This window comes from Somniosus microcephalus, chromosome 4 (assembly GCF_052327205.1).
Source record: "Somniosus microcephalus isolate GS21.2 chromosome 4, FLI_Smic_1.0, whole genome shotgun sequence".
Taxonomy (NCBI): domain Eukaryota; kingdom Metazoa; phylum Chordata; class Chondrichthyes; order Squaliformes; family Somniosidae; genus Somniosus; species Somniosus microcephalus.
The window spans coordinates 281,423,558-281,445,410 of NC_140990.1; the positions used below are offsets into that span (position 1 = coordinate 281,423,558).

Sequence of the window (21,853 nt, forward strand, 5' to 3'; positions counted from 1 at the left end):
CATTTGCTATCCATTCCTCCTGGATCCTCCTGCTCCTGGGTAAATTCACCTACACTGGTAACTGCATCAGGACTAGCTGACTTAACTCTCAGCTGCCTTAATTTCAGGGCAACTTGTACATCTAAGTGACACACTTGTATCTGGATGGGAGAGCCGTACAATCTTAACTTCTATAACCTCTTTCAGTCTCTGTCGGAGATTCACTTTCTGATTTTACAGAGGCACCCTCTGACATATTGATAAAGTACTACAAAAACTAGAACTATACTGAGGACTTTAGTGTCAAAAACACCATCTTGTATATCTTTAATTTACAAAGAAACCTCCCCAATTCCATTGACCAGTCTGAGTGACATAAGTTGGAAGAGTTCAGCCATTTTTGTGTAAGCCACCTCACAGCCATGTCAGTACCCCTGATCTCCAAATCAATGAAGCACCAGTACCTAAGCCACTTGTTTATTCCCTAGCTTCTCAGGTCTTTACTTGCAGAGTCTCACACAGGTCCAGATAATGCAGGGCATCTTTATGTCCCCCTTGATGAGCTATCTCTGGGCCTGTGGTCTTGGTAGCTTGTTTTCTGTCCCTGGTAAGCAGTGTTTATTTGTATAAGCTTTCATGTTTAAATTAACATTAGCCAATTCCCAGGATTCAGCCTGACTGCTGACTCTGTTTTGAGGACATATTTAGGCAATTCTTATGCCATTTCCCCCAAACATTTTATGATGTATAAATTGCAGGCAAAAGGTTTAAAGTTTTTGAATCTAAAAATGTAATAACAATGAAATGCTCCCTAGTATTCTAATGTTAAATTTATTTTCTGTTTGTCATCACAGGTTAATTCCATGTTTCTGTTTCAATTCATAGGGTTAACATTAAAATTCCTCATATACAACACATGTCTTCTGAAAAAGTAACGGTTACAGTTCGCCTGGTTCGTTCCTTTGAGCATCGCAATTTCAAACCAGTGGTCTACCATGATGTTAATGTAAATCAGTCTGTAAAGGAATTCCTTAACTTTCTCCAGAATGGTGAGATAACCTGCAAGAGATGCAGAATAAATGGATGTTTGTTCAGTATTTTCAATCTGTTCAGTTATTTTGTATAGGTTACACATACTTCTCTTGTAGTACTTGGATAGTTTTTGACCTTCATATGCACACTACAATCAGAGCTCATTCAAAGAAGTCTTACGTTTTCCCTTGTTTGAGATATATTCCATGTTATGTACCACTTCTGTGGATAGGAGGTGCCTTGTTTCCAGCTCTCTGCTAATGCTGTTTTGTAACCAGGTACAAGGAAGTGCTCAAGAATAACTTGGGTAATACATATAGTTAATGGCCTGAATTTTGCGGTTAGCGGTGAACGAACAGCGCCAGCCGTTTATTAAAATTACACCTGCCCACAGATTTCCAGCATCCGCAGTATTTTGCTATTGTATGACTTTTTATGGACTTTTGCACTGGAATTTGCGGTGATTAGAAATCCAAAACAATGTGGCACCCTCTACAGTGGATCTGGGATCTGTGTGAACAGGGAAAGCTACAGCGTGTCTCCTTAACCAATCCGATTGAATAATCCTTACTGAGGCACGCAGAGTCTGAACCAGGAAGTGTAGGTTAGAATATTTAATTCAATGCCAAATTATGTACAGAAAGCAAAATAGAGAGAGGGGGAAAAATGGGATTAAGAGGATGTGATAAAAGAGAGGTAAGAAAAATTAAATTTTTAAATATCTCAAAACGATAATTAAAATCTGAGAATGAGACTCCACACTTGTAAAAGTTAATTTTCAGTGCCAGTAAGGTGGTTTGGCAGTAATTAAGACTTAACACGTGTTAAAAATTCACTTGCACATGAGTGAACAAGCCTAACTTTTTAGTGAGTATCTAGAATGTAAATACTCCAACTTCACACCCTTCCATGTATTTAAATGCCGAGTCTTTTGGTGAGCTACTGGTATAACAAAACCATATTTTTGGATAAATAATGCTAGTATAGATAGAGCTGGTAACCCAGAATACTTAAGCATATGTCACACTAGCTGTTTTAACTCTGCTCCTTTACACTTTTGAGTTTCTACCGCACTTCCAGTGAAGTAACATTCTCCTATATGGGAGCAGATCCAAGGAATTACCTGGCCACTATGTCCAGCCTCCTCCTCGCACCCCCCTGATAACATCAGCAACAACTACCCCCCCCCCCTCCCCCCAGTTTGAGAACATCTGATATAGACTTTGTCGCCTCAAATAAAAGAGCTTTATTTTCCTAGCAAAATAACACTTTTGCAGTTGATGGTATAATGCTGCCCTCTTTATAAAACATTGTACAATTCAACTTACCGTGAGCAATACCGTGGTAGATCAGCTGATTTATTTATAGAGCGAATTCAAATCCTTCGCTGGGCAAAGCACCTTAACCTAAGTGACATGCCTTCCCCTGCTGACAGTGTTGATTGGGAAATTAAATTAAATCGAGGTCCCGTCTGCCCTCTCAGGTTTATGTAAAAGATTTCATGGCACTATTTCAAAGAAGAGTAGGGGAATTCTCCCTGGTGTCCTGGCCAATATTTATTCCTCAACCCACATCACTAAAACAGATTATCTGGTCATTATCTCATTGCTGTTTGTGGGACCTTGCTGTGTGTAAATTGGCTGCTGCTGTCCTTGCATTACAAAAGTACTTCATTGGCTGTAAAGCACTTTAGAATGCACTGAGATCGTGAAAGGCACTATAAAATGCAACTCTTTCTTCTTACTCATTGGTGAAGCTTATGTATTTGACTGGCTTGTTAATTATAATTACTCATGCCCTGTACAGGTGGAGTTTTGGTATTGTCATGTCGTCTTTTAAGTAACTGCCATTGCATACCCCCAAAAATGTGACTTATCTTTGTTATGGTAGCCTGCATCAGTGATATTTAGAAATGTTATGTTTTTGCTTTGTGCAGATATACCTTCAAAACCTGGACTTCCACCACCATTTAAGAAGTACACCTATGGTAGGTTATATATATATATATATTTTTTTTATTCATTGATGGGATGTGGGCGTCGCTGGCTGGCTAGGCCTGCATTTAGTGCCCATCCCTAATTGCCCTTGAGAAGATGGTGGTGACCCGCCGCCTTGAACCGCTGCAGTCTATATGGTGTAGGTACACCCACAATGCTGTTAGGAAGGGAGTTCCAGGATTTTGGCCCAGCGACAGTGAAGGAACGGCGATACAGGTCCAAGTCAGGATGGTGTGTGGCTTGGAGGGGAACTTGTAGGTGGTGATGTTCCCATGCGTCTGCTGCCCTTGTCCTTCTAAGTGGTAGAGGTCGCGGGTTTGGAAGGTGCTGTTGAAGGAGCTTTGGCGAGTTGCTGCAGTGCATCTTGTCGATGGTACACACTGCAGCCACAGTGCGCCGGTGGTGGAGGGAGTGCCAATCAAGCGGGCTGCTTTATCCTGAATGGTGTCGAGCTTCTTGAGTGTTGTTGGAGCTGCACTCATCCAGGCAAGTGGAGAGTATTCCATCACACTCCTGACTTGTGCCTTGTAGATGGTGGAAAGGCTTTGGGGAGTCAGGAGGTGAGACACTCGCTGCAGAATTCCCAGCCTCTGGCCTGCTCTTGTAGCCACAGTATTTATATGGCTGGTCCAGTTCAGTTTCTGATCAATGGTAACCCCCAGGATGTTGATAGTGGGGGATTCAGCGATGGTAATGCCATTGAATGTCATGGGGAGATGGTTAGAGTCTCGCTTGTTAGAGATGGTCATTGCCTGGCACTTGTGTGGTGCGAATGTTACTTGCCACTTGTCAGCCCAAGTCTGAATGTTGTCCAGGTCTTGCTGCATATGGACACGGACTGCGTCAGTATCTGACGAGTCTCGAATGGTGCTGAACAGTGTGCAATCATCAGCGAACATCCCCACTTCTGACCTTATGATGGAGGGAAGGTCATTGATGAAACAGCTGAAGATGGTTGGGCCTAGGACACTGCCCTGAGGAACTCCTACAGTGATGTCATGTGATTGAGATGAATGACCTCCAACAACCACAGCCAACTTCCTTTGTGCTAGGTATGATTCCAACCATTGGAGAGTTTTCCCCTTGATTCCCATTGACTTCAGTTTTGCTAGGGCTCCTTGATGCCACACTCGATCAAATGCTGCCTTGATGTCAAGGGCAGTCACTCTCACCTCACCTCTGGAGTTCAGCTCTTTTGTCCATGTTTGGACCAAGGCTGTAATGAGGTCAGGAGCTGAGTGGCCCTGGCGGAACCCAAACTGGGCGTCAGTTAGCAGGTTATTGCTGAGTAAGTGCCGCTTGATAGCACTGTCGACGACACCTTCCATCACTTTGCTGATGATTGAGAGTAGACTGATGGGACGGTAATTGGCCGGTCGGATGTGCCCTGCTTTTTTGTAGACAGGACATACTTGGGCAATTTTCCACATTGCCGGGTAGATGCCAGTGTTGTAGCTGTACTGGAACAGCTTGGCTAGGGGCGCAGCTAGTTCTGGAGCACAAGTCTTGAGTACTATTGCCGGAATGTTGTCAGGGCCCATAGCCTTTGCAGTATCCAGTGTCTTCAGCCGTTTCTTAACATCACGTGGAGTGAATTGAATGGGCTGAAGACTGGCATCTGTGATGCTGGGGACCTCAGGAGGAGGCCGAGATGGATCATCCACTCGGCACTTCTGGCTGAAGATAGTTGCAAATGCTTCAGCCTTGTCTTTTGCACTCACGTGCTGGGCTCCACCATCATTGAGGATGGGGATATTTTTTGGAGCCTCCTCCTGTTAACTGTTTAATTGTCCACCACCACTCACGACTGGATGTGGCAGGACTGCAGAGCTTTGATTTGATCCGATGGTTGTGAGATCACTTAGCTCTGTCTATCGCATGTTGCTTCCGTTGTTTGGCATGCAAGTAGTCATGTGTTGTAGCCTCACCAGGTTGACACCTCATTTTTCGGTATGCCTGGTGCTGTTCCCGGCATGCTCTCCTGCACTCTTCGTTAAACCAGGGTTGATCTCCCGGCTTGATGGTAATGGTAGAGTGAGGGATATGTGGTTACAGATTGTGGTTGAATACAATTCTGCTGCTGCTGATGGCCCACAGCGCCTCATGGATGCCCAGTTTTGAGTTGCCAGATCTGTTTGAAATCTGTCCCATTTAGCACAGTGGTAGTGCCACACAATACGGTGGAGGGTATCCTCAACATGAGACGGGACTTCGCCTCCACAAGGACTGTGCGGTGGTCACTTCCACCAATGCTGTCGTGGACAGATGCATCTGCAACAGGTAGATTGGTGAGGACGAGATCAAGTAGGTTTTTCCCTCTTGTTGGTTCCCTCACCACCTGTCGCAGACCCAGTTAGTTCTTTTATATAGTTGCCATTTTAATAATTAGAACGCTGAACAGAACATAGTCAACCAACCTTCATAATCTGTCATGTTTATGTAAGGCACTTGAGTAAAAATAGTGGTTTTTAACTACTATTTCACTGATTCTGAAGTACCGTGGAGTGTTCCAACCGCCTTCCTACTATTATTCTCCAGCTGACTGCTGCATATTCCTAGCCATAAACTGCAAATGGCATGCACTATAGGAGTTAGCCTTTCCACTACTTTTATCTGGCCTAAAGCCACACCTTCATGCCCAACTGGTGTGTGTCATGGTAGTAAACGTCCCTGCTGTCGCTCTTGACTGACAGCTGTGCCTTCCCACCCACTCATTAATGAAGAATAGTGTGTGCTGTATTAGCCAGCCTCCCCACTATTGCACCGCAGTTGACGGCCTTCTCTCTGGTGTTAATTGTTTTTCTTGCTGCCTGCTCTCCCGTTTGAGAAGTGCTCGAGAGGCTGAACAGCATCAGTGTTTCTACTGTGGGTCCTTCTCGACTTCACAGTTAGATTTCTGAGCACTTTGGTTTAAGGAGGAGCATGAACGATAATGAATCACGAAAGGTAGGGCTGCCATCTCTAAATTGCTCAAAATTTGAATACATCTCTGGAAATTTTCTTTAAAAATTTTGTGTGAGCTGCTAATGTATAAGAGTGTGTGTATGTCTCTGAAGGATTTTGTGTGTCAGTTTGAGTGCCCCACACTGATATTCCCTTCCAGCTTGTTTCTCCCTCTATACCTGTGGAGAAACCAGATTATTTCTGTGGCTATCAAAGGATTAGAGCCTGGCTCCAGGATCACTGTGCATGGTGAAAACAAGAAACCAGAGAGTGAGAAACATAGAGCGTTGTACACAGTGAGAAAGCAGAAACACAGATATAAAGACATAATTTTTGTCTGTGAACTATGTAATTTTTAATAATTGTATATTTTTTTTCAGATACATTAAAGATTATTCACCAGGCACATGGAGCAAAGGTATGTTTAAATATAGAACACTTTGGATTTTTTCTGGTTTTGTTCTTTCAACTTGATTTTTATAAAACTAGTTGTAGCCTATGAAGCACTTACAAAAGGTATCTTTTAGTACATCATGATTAGCATAGCACAAAATTCCCTTACGTATCACAATCTTACTAAAACAAATGCACTATATACATGTTCCTTTTTTCCCCCAGGTCAGCTGATGACTTTGCAAACTGATCTGAATGCAGCTTTTGGCTGGTTTTAAAATGCTACATTCTAATAACTGTACACATTCTCAAATAATTTAAAAAAAATCAAGGTTAGTGCTTTCTAATAACCAGCCAATGTCGAGCCAGTCTAAAGTGAGGCCTATTGCTAAAATGTTAATTTAATTGTTGCTAAGTTAATGAAGTTTGTAAAGACTGTCTTTTAAAATCTACTTGGCTTACACTTGGGAAGCAGGAAGCAAATGGAAGTGATGTTTAGTGTTTTAGTTTTGGAAATAGTTTTGTTTTGGCCTTGTCTCTCCATTTCTAATTTAAGCTAAAGCCTTCATAAGAAATGTAATCCTAATTTTTGACTTTCATTCCCAAATTTTAGTCATGTAGTTTTTGTTTTCTACTATTTCATTCAGTTCTTCACTTAGCATTTATTTAAAAGGAATGTTTGTTTTTCATTTCTGAACACAAGGCTACAAGAAATGTTGAGAAATAATAAACTGGTGCTTGAATGAAATCAAGATTTTATTAATCTGTTTTAATGTTTATTATCTGTTCCAAAACTAATCGAGCATTTGTTGTAGAAGTAATTTTAATTTTAGTTTTGACACTACAGGTAGACTATCCTTTATCCGAAAACCTTGGGACCAGCTGTGTTTTGGTTTTTGGAATTTTTCGGATTTCAGAAGGTTTTCATCTCCGTATCTGACAACAAACACTGTTGTTTAGCAACAGCTTGTAAACACTCGGGCCCTGCCTTGGAAGCGTCTCTGAAGCTGTTGCTAAGCTACAGAGACTCTTTCCACAGCCTGACTGTTTAAAAAAAATGCTAGGGGAAGAAAAAAATTGCTGGGGGAAGAAAAAAAAACTAACAAAACGGCTGCTGATTTCTGCCGTTAGATCGAGGTTTCTGGCTCCCCCTGCTCCGTATCTGAATTCCTTGACTTAGCGGGGGTCTGGGGCTCGACTGCCGCCGCCAGTTGTGGGAAAGCCGGATATCGGCTGACTCCTACACTAAGCTGGCCCGCAAATCAGGTTTTGGGGGGGGGGGGGGGGGAGAAAAGACTATCGGACGGGCCGCTGCAACTATCGGACGGGTCGCTGTATTGTTGGGTTCACTCTCCCGGTACCTCCTTCACACTGCCCGGCTCGGCCTGCAATCTCCTACCCAGGAGGGAACTCTGTGACCCTCTGCCCTGCTCACAGGGAAAGGCAGAGCTCCCGGACCAGTCCTGTCATGTTTGGCACCACTCGGGTCATGTCATGCGCACGACTTACGCTCCACGAAAAAACTTTCGGTTTTTAGAGGTTTTCGGTTTTCGGAAGTGCGGATAAAGGATAGTCTACCTGTATTTCAATTTTGAATCTTATTTTGAAGTCTTTGTAAGAAAGTTAGTCCTATGTTCTAATTGTTGTCTTCATTGATAATCCAATAATTTTCAAGTGACCAGTTTTTGCCTCATTTTCATTGATGAAAATACTACTGCTAAAGTTGAGTTCCCTGCAATTTGAGTTCCCTTTTTGCTTCTATTAATCTAACTCTTCACCTAATTTCAGTTATAAAGGAGACCAATACAATTAAAACTACACACCAGCATTTTGGTGAAGAGACCTTTAATGGGGTCAGAATATTCGTGTCCTAGTTTTGTGGCTGGAGATTGAGCATATTACAGAAACAAAACTCTGCTTTTATATTGTAGACTACTGAATAAATCACTTTGTACGGCAAATTCTTTCCTTGTAACTAATTATCACGGAGGAGTGTACTTTTTACTGAACTTCATGTAGCTTTACTTTGAGACCTCCGAGCATACAGGAGACTTTGGTTTATCCAGAGGTTGTATGTCCGGAAACCTTGATCTACCGGCAGAAATCAGGAGCCGTTTTGTTAGGTATTTTTTCTTCTCGTGGCTTTTTTTTTTCAACAGTCAGGCTCTGGAAAGTCTCTCTGAAGCTGTTGCTAAGCTACAGAAACGCTTCCAAGGTACGGGCCGACTGTTTGAAGCTGTTGCTAAGCAACAGTGTTTGTTGTCAGATACGGAGATGAAAACCTCCGTATGCTTCAACATTAACGCTGGTATGTCCGGCAGTTTTGATGGGACGGCAACAGCTCAGTCCCGTCGGTGCCGGATAGCACAAAGTTTCCTGTACTTGAAATTAGCAGCAGACCTCCTGCATAATTATAGACTTTGTGTATTACATAAAAAGTTGTGTTGTAACCTAATTTGGGGGTTCAGATGGCATTTATATGGTGTTTATCATCAGAATCTCTCAGGATACAGAGTTTTTTTCGCTCATCTATCATTCTATATCACTTTTTAACTTCTTTAAAAGTAAGCATACATGCTCTAAGAGGATCTCCCCATCTAACATTGTTGTAGTCTGTTTGAATGTCTGCCTAACAAATTAGACCATATGCAGGGCTCCACAGAGATCCTCTTATAGATGCATATTAGGAAACAAAAAACATGGGATTGATCCATGGGTAACAACTTGCCCTTCGCCGCATCTAGCACTCCCACCACAAATCAGAAGAACATTGCTAATTTTTAAAACATTCAACATTACTTTGAGGATATTAAAATATACTATGTTGAATTTAGAACTCTGCTCGTCTTATGAAGGCACTCTAAAATGTTCAAAATACATGTTAGTGTCAACTTCTTTATCAGGAGGGTTTGATTTTGTTTTTGTGTTTGTAACAACAGTGGCAAGCCTGGCCATTTTGTGAGAGCTTCAGTGAAAACAAATACGGGGAAAGCACTCATTTTGTGCAGAAGTAAATTTTGTTTTGAACTGTTCATCCATATTACATGTGTATAAGCATTGATGTGGGTGGGATAAGTCAGTTCTGGTAGACACTTTTTTTCCTAAAAATAGCTCTCTTAAATTTTTTCTCAGTTTAAGAACTTGGTAATGTGATGATTTAAGGCACGTGCTTCATCTAATGAAGAAAAATAAATTGTAGGATACCTCAAACTTAAGTCTTTATTAATACAAATAAAACAGTGATGTAGTACATTTTATTTTCTGTTTTACAGACAAATGATCTTGTAGTGAGTTTGGATAATGATGATCAGCTTATGTTAAAGGAGACAAGCACACTGAAAGAAGCAGGAGTGGGTAAGTGATTGGAAATCCTCTTGATTTTCTGACACATGGGGCTGGATTTTCCAAGCTCCGAGGAGGGGTGCCTGGAGGTGGGACAGCTGGTAAACTCGGAGAAAGTGGGGGCGGATGGCAAAGCCGCCCCCATCCTGCCTCCATGCCCTTTTGCCAGGAGGCGGGAAGATGTGCAGCTTCAGGTCCAGTCTCCTGGAGGGGGGAAAGTTATTTAATCCTTTTAACTGCCTGTTAACAGGTAGTTAACAGGCAGAAAAAAGGATTAGTGCCATTTTATCTTCACAGGTGAAGGCTTCCCGACCTCGGATTACCCCGCCGGGGTGGAGGAGGTCTGTGGCGGTCGGAGGCACCTGGAAGTAAGGCGTAGAGGTGAGTGATGGGTGCAAGTGTGGAATGGTAAGTATGCAAGGCGAGTGATAAGTTTAAAAAAGTGTGCACTTACCTTGTTTTCTTCCTACAGCCTTTAGCCGCGCTGGATCGGGAGAGCCAACATCCTGCTTGTCAATTTCACAGAATGGCTGTTGGAATCTCCGTTCCTACAGACATGTGAAATTTGAAAGGTGTGATGAGTCCTCAACACAAGGACTCATCAAACTAAAGAGAATGTCAGTGTTTGACAGCTTCACAGAGCTGTCAAATGCTGTCATTTCTTCTTTCAAGAAGTCTTGAAAGATAGCACGTCTGACGTTGACGTGATCTGTCAGTGACTTCCTCCCTAATTGGCCTGCTGAGCCTGCAGGGCGGGCTTAACAAGCTCAATCGGGAAAATCCCTCTGGTTGGTCCGACGAGGATGGAGGCGGGACATTGAAACGACAAGCAGCTGTCCCGCCTCCAACTCACCTCCATTCACAAAATCCAGCCCATTGTGTATTTCTGTATATTTTGTGTCTGTGAACATATGATTGTATGAATGTAGCATTCTAAATTGCTTTCTTGCTAACCACAAACCAATCTGATCTGAGAATCACATGCAACAACAAGCACAGAAAGCAGCCATTACACTTTCATACCAGAAGGTGAAATAACCAACCATTTAAATGTAACAAACATGTCAAACTTCTGGTTCCAGCTGAAATTTTAACTAAGTTGAAGGCACTTAGACAGGTCTGAAACTAAGATGAAGCCCAACCCAAGAATTTGCTAAAATAGTGAAGATAAAATCTTCCCCTGATGTTGACCAGGATACGTACAGTAAATGTAGATAGTTCTGTAGGGAGCAGGTAGAATTAAACAGATCAGTGAAGTTACTTTTGACATCAATAATCTAATTTAAAATGAATACCTTAAATCTGTTGGGACGAGTTGTAGATTACAGGACAAAATGTAGATTTTCGAATCAAATGAAACTTTAGGTTGTTTATATAATCTAAGATTGTGTCAGCTGTTTGTTCTGAATTCCAGTGCTTAATTGTGCAGCTGGTTTAAGATTTATAGATGACTGTCTGTAATTTGCGGTCAGTGGCGAAGCAAAGGCATTCACAGCTGGCCCCGAAGTAAACTTCGCGCACATATCTCGCGATCTCTGTGTCAAGAACTTTGGGTTTTTCCGACCTTCAATTCAAATCAACGGAGTTTAGTGGGGATCCCCAAGTGCGAGCAGCTGTGACGTCAACAAGCTGGGGGGCACAGCGCAGCTTGTGTACGAGCTGTGAATGACAGACCGCAACTTCAGGATTTTTGCATGTGCCCGTGCATACACCAAATCCTGAAGTTGCGGTCAGTTTCAAAGGCGGAATGATGGCGAGCGCTGCCAGTATGCCATCATCTGGACCGCAAATTCATTCCGGGCCAATATTTATACATTAGTTTCCTGCAAAAGACACAGACATAGATCTGTTGGACCGTATGCCCTTTTCTGTGCTGTATAAATATAATGTAATACTATGTATGTAGTAGTTGCAGCATTATCATTTTGTTTTTTCAGTCAATTTATATGTCCAAAAATAAATACAAGATGCAATATTGATATTTAACTCGTGAATAAATTTGACAAAATGCACTTTAATTTGTATTTCAAATTAATGAATATAACTATCAAGATTATAACAATCTGCCAAATAACACGGCTACGCGTGTTTTTTCTCCAAATTGTATCTAGTTAGAAGTCTGAACCTAGCTTCCTAATGGCTCAGTTGGTAAATGCACTTCAGTGTGGAATTCAGCAATACAGACAATGAAGGATCTAGGTTCAGTCTCCATATGCTGAGTTGGCTGATCTCAGTTGGGACAGAGTTAGATGTTCTGCAATTAGTCTCTGCATTCCTGTAGATGGAGGTGAACAAAATCAGCTATGGGTCCTACTTCTGATTACTGTCCATTGTCTCCTGCTGGAAATTCAGAGACATGACTTACCTTTCATTTATCCAGATTTACCTTTCATTTATCCAGACACTAAAGGTTAAATGCAGGTAACTTTTCTCAACGGTTACAACTTTTCAATGAAACACAGGTTTGTACAGCATTGCAGATGATTTCCATGTCTCTCCCTTTATTTTGCAGCCCATGAAACAGAAATGGCATGTTTTAAGAAAGAAGATTATGAAACGTACAAAAAGAACCCTGTAGTGGCTTGGTGACAAAAGTATTAAGATTATATGTTAAGTTTCTGAAATAATTTTAATGAGCTCAAGTATCACATTCTGCAGAATATGTTGAAATTGCTTTTGACAAGAATGCAGTAGAGAAGCTCATCTAAATAATTAAAATGAACTTTCACAGTTTCTTTCCTGTTAAAATGTTGACAGTAAAGTGTACATTTTAATTTGGCTGGTCTAATAGTGTACTCTCCTTCATTATATTTTCGCCAGAGAACGTGCTGAGCAGTAGCTATGTACTTTCCCCACAATAAAGGGAAAAATTGGATGGCTGTTCACCTGCTCATGATTGGTTACAGAAAGGGGCCAGAGAGCAGGGAGTCTTCATACTTTCCATTGGGTAATGGGTGGGACGGAACGCAAAATAGTTGAAACCAGCAACTACGTTTTTAATATGCGGACATCAAATTATGTGAACATTTTGTTTCAAATAAATGAATATAAAGTTAAACTACGGCTCTTTAAATTTGTTTACAGTGTAAGTTTATTTGATGGCTGATGTAAACATTGTCAGGTTGGTATTCACAGTAAAAGTTACTAACATTAGTGTAAAGTTTATTGGATTTTCTCCGTCCCCACTACCGTAGAGAAAAGTTGAATCAAAGACACAACTTTCATTTCTACAACACCTTTCACATCCATAAGACGTTCCAAAGCGCTCTACAGCTAACAAATTACTTTAATTTTATTCACTTAATGTATGCAAAGACAGCAGTCAAATTGCAAGATTGGTATTGGATGAGCGAGAACTCTGCTCCTCTTCGCTGTGGGTTAATGTAAGCATTGCATACGGTTGTGGAAAATATGATGGCGGGCACCTGATGTGCGGTAGGGATTGTGGATGCATTGGTAATTTTCCAAAACTCCCTGGACTCAGCAAAGGTCCCAGCAGACTGGAAAACTGCTAATGTAACACCCTTATTTAAAAAGGGCAGTAGACAGAAGGCTGGAAACTAGACCGGTTAGCCTAACATCTGTAGTAGGTAAAATTTTGGAGTCCATTATTAAGGAGACAGTAACAGGATATTTGGATAATCATAATTTAATAGGACAAAGTCAGCATGGTTTTATGAAGGGGAAGTCATGTTTGACAAATTTGCTGGAGTTCTTTGAGGAAGTAACATATAGGGTGGATAAAGGGGAACCAGTGGACGTAGTGTATTTAGACTTCCAAAAGGCATTTGACAAGGTGCCACACAAAAGATTATTGCTTAAGATAAAAAATCACAGGATTGGGGGTAATATTCTGGCATGGATAGAGGATTGGCTATCTAACAGAAGGCAGAGAGTTGGGATAAATGGTTCATTCTCAGACTGGCAATCAGTAACTAGTGGTGTTCCGCAGGGGTCAGTGCTGGGTCCCCAACTCTTTACAATCTATATTAACGATTTGGAGGAGGGGACTGAGTGTAACAGATCAAAGTTTGCAGATGATAAAGATGGGGGGGAAAGTAGTGAGTGAGGAGGGCATAAAAAACCTGCAAGGGGACATAGACAGGCTAAGTAAGTGGGCAGAGATTTGGCAGATGGAATACAATACTGGAAAGTGTGAGGTTATGCACTTTGGCAGGAAAAATCGTAGAGCAAGTTATCTTAATGGCAAGAAACTGGGAAGTACTGAAGTACAAAGGGATCTGGGGGTCCTGGTGCACGAAACTCAAAAGGTTAGTATGCAGGTGCAGCAAGTGATTAAGAAGGCCAATGGAATGTTGGCTTTCATTGCTAGGGGGATAGAATATAAAAATAGGGAGGTATTGCTTCAGTTGTACAAGGTATTGGTGAGACTGCACCTGGAATACTGCATACAGTTTTGGTGTCCATACTTATGAAAAGACATACTTGCTCTCGAGTCAGTACAAAGAAGGTTCACTCGGTTAATCTCGGGGATGAGGGGATGGACATATGAGGAGAGGTTGAGTAGATTGGGACTCTACTCATTGGAGTTCAGAAGAATGAGAGGCGATCTTATTGAAACATATAAGATTGTGATGGGGTTGGATCGGGTGGATGCGGGGAGGATGTTCCCGATGATGGGTGAAACTAGAACTAGGGGGCATAGTCTTAGAATAAGGGGCTGCTCTTTCAAAACTGAGATGAGGAGGAACTACTTCACTCAGAGGGTGGTAGGTCCATGGAATATGCTGCCCCAAAAAGCTGTAGAAGCTACATCATTACATAAATTTAAAACAGAAATAGACAGTTTCCTAGAAGTAAAGGGAATTAAGGGTTACGGGGAGCGGGCAGGAATTTGGACATGAGTCTAGGTTCGGATCGGACATGGTCCTGTGGGTAGCGGAGCGGGCCCAGGGGCCATGTAGCCTGATCCTGCTCCTATTTTGTGTGTCTAATTCTGTTAGATTCAGGAGATGGTTCTGTGATAGTAGATTGGCGGTTAGGATCAGATCAGCCATGATCTTATTGAATGGCGGAGCAGGCTCGAGGGGCCGATTGGCCTACTCCTCCTATTTCTTATGTTCCACACATTGGACATCGACTTACCATATTATTGGGTGCAAAGGCCTGAGGCCTCGGACACCTAGTATGAATAAAAGAATAGTAGGAATTTGTGCATAAGCTGTGTGCTAAGCTAATTAGGCACTTGACTTTAATGTAAGTGAACTAATTTCCTCAGTGGCTGAAGTGTCTGGACTACTTGTTGAAAAGGAGCTGCTATTAGGAGGGGGTGGGTGGGTAGAGGAAGAAATCAACATCCCTGCCCAATGCCTTGCTCTTTGTCTCCTTAGTGGAAATGGATTATAAATTTACACTCTGTATACACTAGACTATTGAAATTCTGACTAGGAAACAAATTTAAATCTTTATCTTCTCAGAGCTTCACGCACACATTTTGTTCGGGACAGTTTTGATCAGGTTTAGACAATGTGTAGCATGGATGGTAAGAAAACAATTGGACCACTCAAGTAAACATTTAGGTCAGTTGCAAAGCATTCTTGATGATCCAAAAGATCTGAAGCAGATGCATTTTTTGCACCCCTTTTAGAGAATTGCCATCCATAATTTTTCAGCTTAAGCTGGGTTGAGAACCAGCACCCAAGCGACTTACCTTCCATTGGAGGAGGTGAAAGAGTCAAGTAGCTCCTGGTGCTCCTGCATCATGAGTCATGCCCAGTGTGCCACAACATTTTTCAATGAGATGACTGTGTTAACCAGTGAGGTCAGTTCACATGTGCAGGGTGCAGTATCCAATTTGAAATGTTGCAGTTACACACAGTTATTTGAGAGATTGGCTGTCTTCAGGCGCAAGCACCAAGTGGAATATAGGCAACTCATCTCTTCCACCTCCGTCAATGGAGGGCAAGCCACTTGGATCTGGCTTGGGTGCTGGTTCTCAACCCAGCTTTTGCTGAAAAATTATGGATGGCAATTCTCTAAAAGGGGTGCAAAAAATGCGTCTGCTTCAGATCTTTTGGACCACCATGAATGCTTTGCAACTGACCTTCCTAAATGTTTACTTGAGTGGTCCAATTTTTTTCTTACCATCCATGCTACACATTGTCTAAACCTGATCAGAACTGTCCCGAACTGCTGAAGGTAAAGATTTAAAGTATTTTTCTAGTCATAAGTTCAGTAGACTAGTTTATAGTGTAATTCTATAAAATACTAGCAGGGGAGGCCGCGCGGTTGACGGCCGGCCGCTGCCGCTCCCCCTCCCCCGCTCTGTCTCGGGCCGAGTGGTTGTGAGGCCCGGCCCGAGTGACCCCAACTCACCTCCCACTCCGGCGGGCCGACGCAGCTGCCCCGCTCACTGTTGAGGAAAAGCAGGGGAAAAAATGGCAGCGAAGTTTCGGGAGGCTGCAGGATTAGGTCCTGCCCGTGATGCACCGATTGGTCAACCATCAGGTCACTGAACTGTAGGATTGGTCAACCATCACGTCACTCAACGCTAATGAGCGGTAGGATTTTTGAACGTTTTTTGTATACTGTCCGAACAATTTTTGTCTGACCAAAAAGTAAATACGCTTATGACACTCCCCTGATCATCAGCTTTCTTTTGATATAACGTGTAGGTACGCTCTATAACTTTTGAGTGTATAGCGGACAGACATACAGCTTTTTAAAATTATATATAAGCATACTTGTTTTTAAATTAAACTGTATTTTGCCCTGCCAGAAAAAAAATTGGAACACTTTGTAGACTTCCACTCTCTGATGATTGTGACTGGATGCACAGCTGTAACATAGTAAGTGGGAGGTCAAGTTTTTAATTTCTTGAGCTAAAATACTTAGTTATCACAAAGCACTCCACCAGCTCAGACATGAACCTCTTAGTGATGGAAAGTTCTGGGATTTTAACATACAGGAAACTTTGTGATATCCGGCACCGAGCTGTTGCCGTCCCATCAAAACTGCCAGACAAACCAGCGGTAATGTTAAAACATACGGAGCTTTTGAGCTCCGTATCTAGCAACAAACCCTGTTGCTTAGCAACAGCTTCTAAACAGTCGGCTGTAGCTTGCAAGCGTCTCTGTAGCTAAGCAACAGCTTTAGCTAGACCTTGCAGAGCCTGACTGGTGGGAAAAAAAAGCAACGAAAAAAAAAAAACTTACTGAACCGACTCCTGAATTTTGCCGGTGGATCGAGCATTCTGGACAGTTAACCTCCGGATAAACCAAAGTTTCCTGTATAATCATTTTGGGGAATTGGTTATAAATCAGTGAACCAACATGCATTTTAGAGACACATTTAATAATCCACCAAGGTGCCCACAACACTCATTGCTTAATTTGAAGTATAAATTGTAGAATGATAGCAGTGCAAAAACCAAGACAAGAACTCCCACAGCAATCAATTCAGAAATTTTATTGAACATTGAGCGCAAATACCTGACAGATTAATTGTTGTTATATTGCTTTTATTTAAAAGAACAGTTTTAAAATGTAATTGCACAAAGTTTGTCTATTTATTCAATATGCCTGTCAAACAAATTATCAAAAATTCAATATTTTTCAAAAAGGATTATTTGATTAGAAGCTGCTTAACTTAGTAAACATGAACTCGAGTTTGAATTTTCCTGCAGGACAGATTTGCCACCAGAAAGAAGTCAAGTTTAACAAGGGTCTTACTAAATTAAAGTCTATCCAGCAAATGGTAGAGGAGGAGAGGTGCATACTACTAGGCCAGGCCCACTGCCTCCAACATTTGCAGTAGTGGGTTTGCCATCTCTGCCCCATGGTCTACCACCACCCCTCGCCTGCTGTTGACAATAATTGAGACATGAGGTGGGAGAAATTGGCCTCCTCCCCACTATCATTTATACACTGTGAGGTACAGGGGTGTAGAGGAAGATTGCTAGCACAGTGGTGGATCTCCCCACCTAGTTTCATACAGCTATATTCTGGCAGTATATTCAGAGGAAAACCCAGTCCTTAATGTCAATTAGCACAATTCAAGTTACGGCTCTATAATCCTGGAATTGTAAAAACTTCCTTGCCATGTAGATATCAAATTTAGCACACACAATACTGAACGGTTAAACTGACCAAATGTTTTTCAGCATTAATGAACAACATAAGCAAAGCGTACATAGAAGATAGGAGTAGGCCATTCGGCCCTTCGAGCCTGCTCCGCCATTCAACGAGATCATGGCTGATCATCCAAACCCTAGCACCCAGTCCCTACACCGACAGCCATCCCACCCAAGCCCTATCCCCGTAACCCCGTGTATTTAATCCCCCCTAACATTAAGGGCCAATTTTTTATCATGGCCAATCAACCTAACCCGCACATCTTTGGACTTAAATTTGTACAGAGGCATTAAGTTGACATTTATAAAGGTTGAAGTCTGAGATGTTTGTCATTTCGATCCCAAGATGAATTATGCTTTTGAAACATACTCCATGTATTCAGAAGCATGATTTTATTTTGTTGGCAATTTAGTTTTTTAAAAACTAGAGGGTGTCGTGAAAATTATAAAAATCAAATCATGAATTTAACTGCAGCAATACAGGGTTTTATTTCACTGCATGCAGGAATAACATTTTTTATATTAGGTAAATGAGTTACAAGATAATTGAATGTCGTGGTCCTGAGAGTGTTTTAAATGACTCCAACTTTGCACTTATTTAGAATGTAACACATTGCTTTTTGCATTAAAATATTCTCAGTACTACATTGTGAGTACGCAAAGAGGTTGTGTGATGTAGGTGCTAGATAGTTTTAATTGCAGCAAATTAGAGGGAAATCAGCTACTGTATGATAATTATATCGAAATTGCAATTGAAAAACATATCTAACATGGTCCAATGTTTAAATACTAAAGTCCTTTATGAACAAGAGGCAAACTGGGATTACTGTTTAGTCCTGTTTCTCCTCTCCACCTCTCCCGCCCCCCCCCCCCCCCCCAACGATTTATGTTCATAAAATTTAATTTCAAAACTGCTTACAATAACTTTTAAAATGTATACAGGATGTATGTACTCTTATTGTATAAACTCAATATTGAGCACAAAAAACTATCCCATAGCAAATTTTCCATGTATCGGTTATAAAATTAGAAACTTGTATACATTTTGATGCAATTACAGAAATAGAAAAGTGTAAAATTTATTAAATTGTGCTGCACGTAATGTGTAAATGCTAAATAAAATTATACATTTATGCTGGCAGAATACTAACTTATCAGACATTTGTCTATTTTAAAAAATGTACAGGGGCTTAGAGTGCTAGTTTGTGCTGGTTTTAACAATGCAATCTGGCTGAAATCGGCCAAACTAGCGCAAAAGATTGCAGAATTTTAAACATAAGTTACGTCTAGCGTAGATCAAGTTTCCGTGGTCTTTAACGCCAGCTTAAAATATATTGCGCTGGAAGCCGGCCCGCCCACAAAACTGGCCATGCCCCCAGATCAAAATAATGAGGATGGCGCGTTTCCACCAATTGTACCCATTTGCAGGCCTTCGAGGAGGCTCTTCAAATTGAGCTTTTTTGGCGCACAGGCGCTAATAGGCATGTTTTAAAAGTTTGTACATATTAAAAAATAATTAAATTACTTAGAAACTAACTAGTATACACCAGTGAAACTAGTAAATGGTTCAGTACAGTTTTTTTTAAAAGGTCATTTTCAGTGATTTAAAATCAGGTCACTCACGGGTAATATTCCCGCTAAGCTGCGCAACTGCGCAGTGGTTTGGAGGTCCCGCGCAGGCTGCTAACCGCCTTTTCAATGGAAGAAACCGCGCATGTGCAAGAATTTGGGCCACGCAGCCAGTTAAAGGGACCATGCACAAAAAAAATAGGGAACATTGCTCACAGGTGGAGGACTTTAGATTCCTGAGACATTGGGACTGTTTCTGGGGGAGGTGGGACCTGTACAAGCCAGACGGGCTGCACCTCAACAGGACCAGGACCAATATCCTCGCGGCGGGGTTTGCTAGTGCTGTTAGGGAGGGTTTAAACTAGCCTGGCAGGAGGATGGGAACCTGAGAGTGGATTCAGAAGGGAGAGAAGCAAAGCTGAAAATGGAAGGCAGAAAATTAGTAAGCGAGTTTGGAAGGCAGAGGAAACAAAGGCTAGAAAATAGACAACAAAGGAGTTTGGCAGTGCTAAATGGTATATACTTCAACGCAAGGAGTCTAGGGAATAAAGCAGATGAGATGAGGGCACAGAGACATGTGGGAGTATGATATTACAGCTATTACTGAGACATGGCTGAAAGAAGGGCAGGAAAGGAAGCTCAACATACCTGGTTACAGGGTTTTCAGACGAGATGGAGAGGGGGATAAAAAAGATGGGGGGTCGCAATATTGATTAAAGAATCAATTACAGCTGTGAGGAGGGAGGATATCTGAGAAGGATCATCAAATGAGGCCATATGGGTTGAACTGAAAAACAAAAAAGGGGCAATCACTGCTGGAAGTGTACTATAGACCTCCGAACAGTCAGAGGTAGATAGAAGAGCAAATATGTAGGCAAATTTCTGAGACGTGCAAAAGTAGGGCAGTAATAGTAGGGGATTTCAACTTCTCCAATATTAACTGGGATAAAATTAGTGCGAAAGGTACAGAGGTAACAGAATTCTTAAAATGCATTCAGGAGAACTTCTTTAGCAAGTATGTTGCAAGCCCAACAAGAGAGAGGGGGTGGTTCTGGACCTAGTTTTGGGGAATGATGAAGCTGGGCAGGTGGAAAGGGCATCAGTGGGAGAGCATATTGGTGGTAGTGATCATAATTCAGTTAGATTTAGGGTAGTTATGGAAAAGGACAAGGACAGACCAGGAATAAAAGTTCTCAATTGGGGAAAAGCTAATTTTACGAAGCTGAGAGGTGATTTAGACAAAAGTCGACTGGAGACAGAAACTTGAAGGTAAATCAGTGTAGGAGCAGTGGGAGGCATTCAAGGAGGAGATAGCGAGGGTTTAGTGAGGAGATAGCAAGTTTGTTCCCTTAAAGAAAAAGGGTGGGACTAACAAATCTAGAGCTCCTTGGTAGGATAAAGAAAAAAAGGGAAGCTTATGACAGATACCGAGGACTCAATACTGCAGAAAGCTGAGAGGAGTATAGAAAGTGCAGGGATGAAATTAAAAAGGATATTAGGAAAGCAAAGAGAGGGCATGAAAAAATACTGGCAAGTAAAATCAAGGAAAACCCAAAGATGTTTTATAAATACATTAAGAGCAAGAGGATAACTAAAGTAAGAGTAGTGCCTATTAGGGACCATATAGGTAACCTGTCTGTGGAGGCAGAAGACATGGGTATGGTTCTTAATGAAGACTTTGCGTCTGTTTTCACAAAAGAGAGGGATGGTGCAGACATTGCAATCAAGGAGGGGGGAGTGTGAAATATTAGATGAAATAAACATAGTGAAAGAGGAAGTAGTAAGGGGTTTATCATTTTTGAAAGTGGCTAAATCCCCAGGCCCGGATGAAATGTATCCCAGACTGTTAAGAGAAGTAAGAGAGGAAATAGCAGAGGCTCTAACCATCATTTTCCAATCCTCTCTGGCTACAGGTGTGGTGCCAGAGGACTGCTAACGTGGTACCGTTGTTTAAAAAGGGTGAAAGGGATAGACCGAGTAAGTACAGGCCAGTCAGCCTAACCTCGGTGGTGGGAAAATTATTGGAAAAAATTCTGAGGGACAGAATAAATCTTCATTTAGAAAGACATGGATTAATCACGGACAGTCAGCATAGATTTGTCAAGGGAAGGTCGTGTCTGACTAACTTGATTGAATTTTATGAGGATAGTGCATTTGATGTAGTCTATGGATTTTAGCAAGGCTTTTGATGAGGTCCCACATGGCAGACAGGTCACCAAAGTAAATGCCCATGGAATCCAATGCAAAGGGGCAAGTTGGATCCAAAATTGGCTCAGAGGCAGGAAACAAAGGGTAATGGTCAAAGGGTGTTTTTGTGACTGGAAGGCTATTTCCATTGGGGTTCTGCAGGGCTCAGTACTGGGTCCTTTGCTTTTTGTGGTATATATCAATGATTTGGACTTGAATGGAGGAAGCATGATTAAGAAGTTTGCAGATGATACAAAAATTGGCCGTGTGGTTGATAATGAAGAAGGCGGCTGCAGACAGATATCAATGGACTGGTCAG

At 41.8% G+C, this 21,853-nt stretch overlaps 2 protein-coding genes across 3 annotated transcripts in view; one reads left to right on the forward strand and one right to left on the reverse strand.

Annotated features, from left to right (window-relative positions):
• Positions 1-794: 794 nt before the first annotated feature.
• Positions 795-21,853, reverse strand: part of steap3 (STEAP family member 3, metalloreductase) — a 57,664-nt gene continuing 36,605 nt past the window's right edge. Inside the window, exon 5 of the mRNA XM_085986547.1 lies at positions 795-1,038. Within this exon, the coding sequence (XP_085842673.1) occupies positions 991-1,038 (48 nt within the window). The 3' untranslated portion in view covers positions 795-990. The remainder of the gene's footprint in view (positions 1,039-21,853) is intronic.
• c4h2orf76 (chromosome 4 C2orf76 homolog) lies at positions 896-12,744 on the forward strand. Of its 2 annotated transcripts, XM_085986552.1 has the most exons (6): positions 896-1,028; positions 2,948-2,998; positions 6,332-6,369; positions 9,617-9,698; positions 12,067-12,107; positions 12,199-12,267. In XM_085986552.1, exons 1-5 carry the CDS (start codon positions 896-898, stop codon positions 12,099-12,101), a joined length of 339 nt encoding a protein of 112 aa, XP_085842678.1. In that variant the 3' UTR covers positions 12,102-12,107; positions 12,199-12,267. The 2 variants fall into 2 exon arrangements, with proteins under 2 accessions (XP_085842678.1, XP_085842677.1); XM_085986551.1 differs by lacking the exon at positions 12,067-12,107 and having other exon boundaries at positions 12,199-12,744.

What these genes read in the sequence shown, in the direction of transcription:
- c4h2orf76 (XM_085986551.1), top strand. Translation starts at nt 896, where the DNA reads ATGTCTTCTGAAAAAGTAACGGTTACAGTTCGCCTGGTTCGTTCCTTT. An exon ending in CCTTAACTTTCTCCAGAATG is followed by an intron (nt 1,029 to 2,947) that starts GTGAGATAACCT and finishes TGCTTTGTGCAG; the next exon opens with ATATACCTTCAAAACCTGGA. An exon ending in ACCAGGCACATGGAGCAAAG is followed by an intron (nt 6,370 to 9,616) that starts GTATGTTTAAAT and finishes TCTGTTTTACAG; the next exon opens with ACAAATGATCTTGTAGTGAG.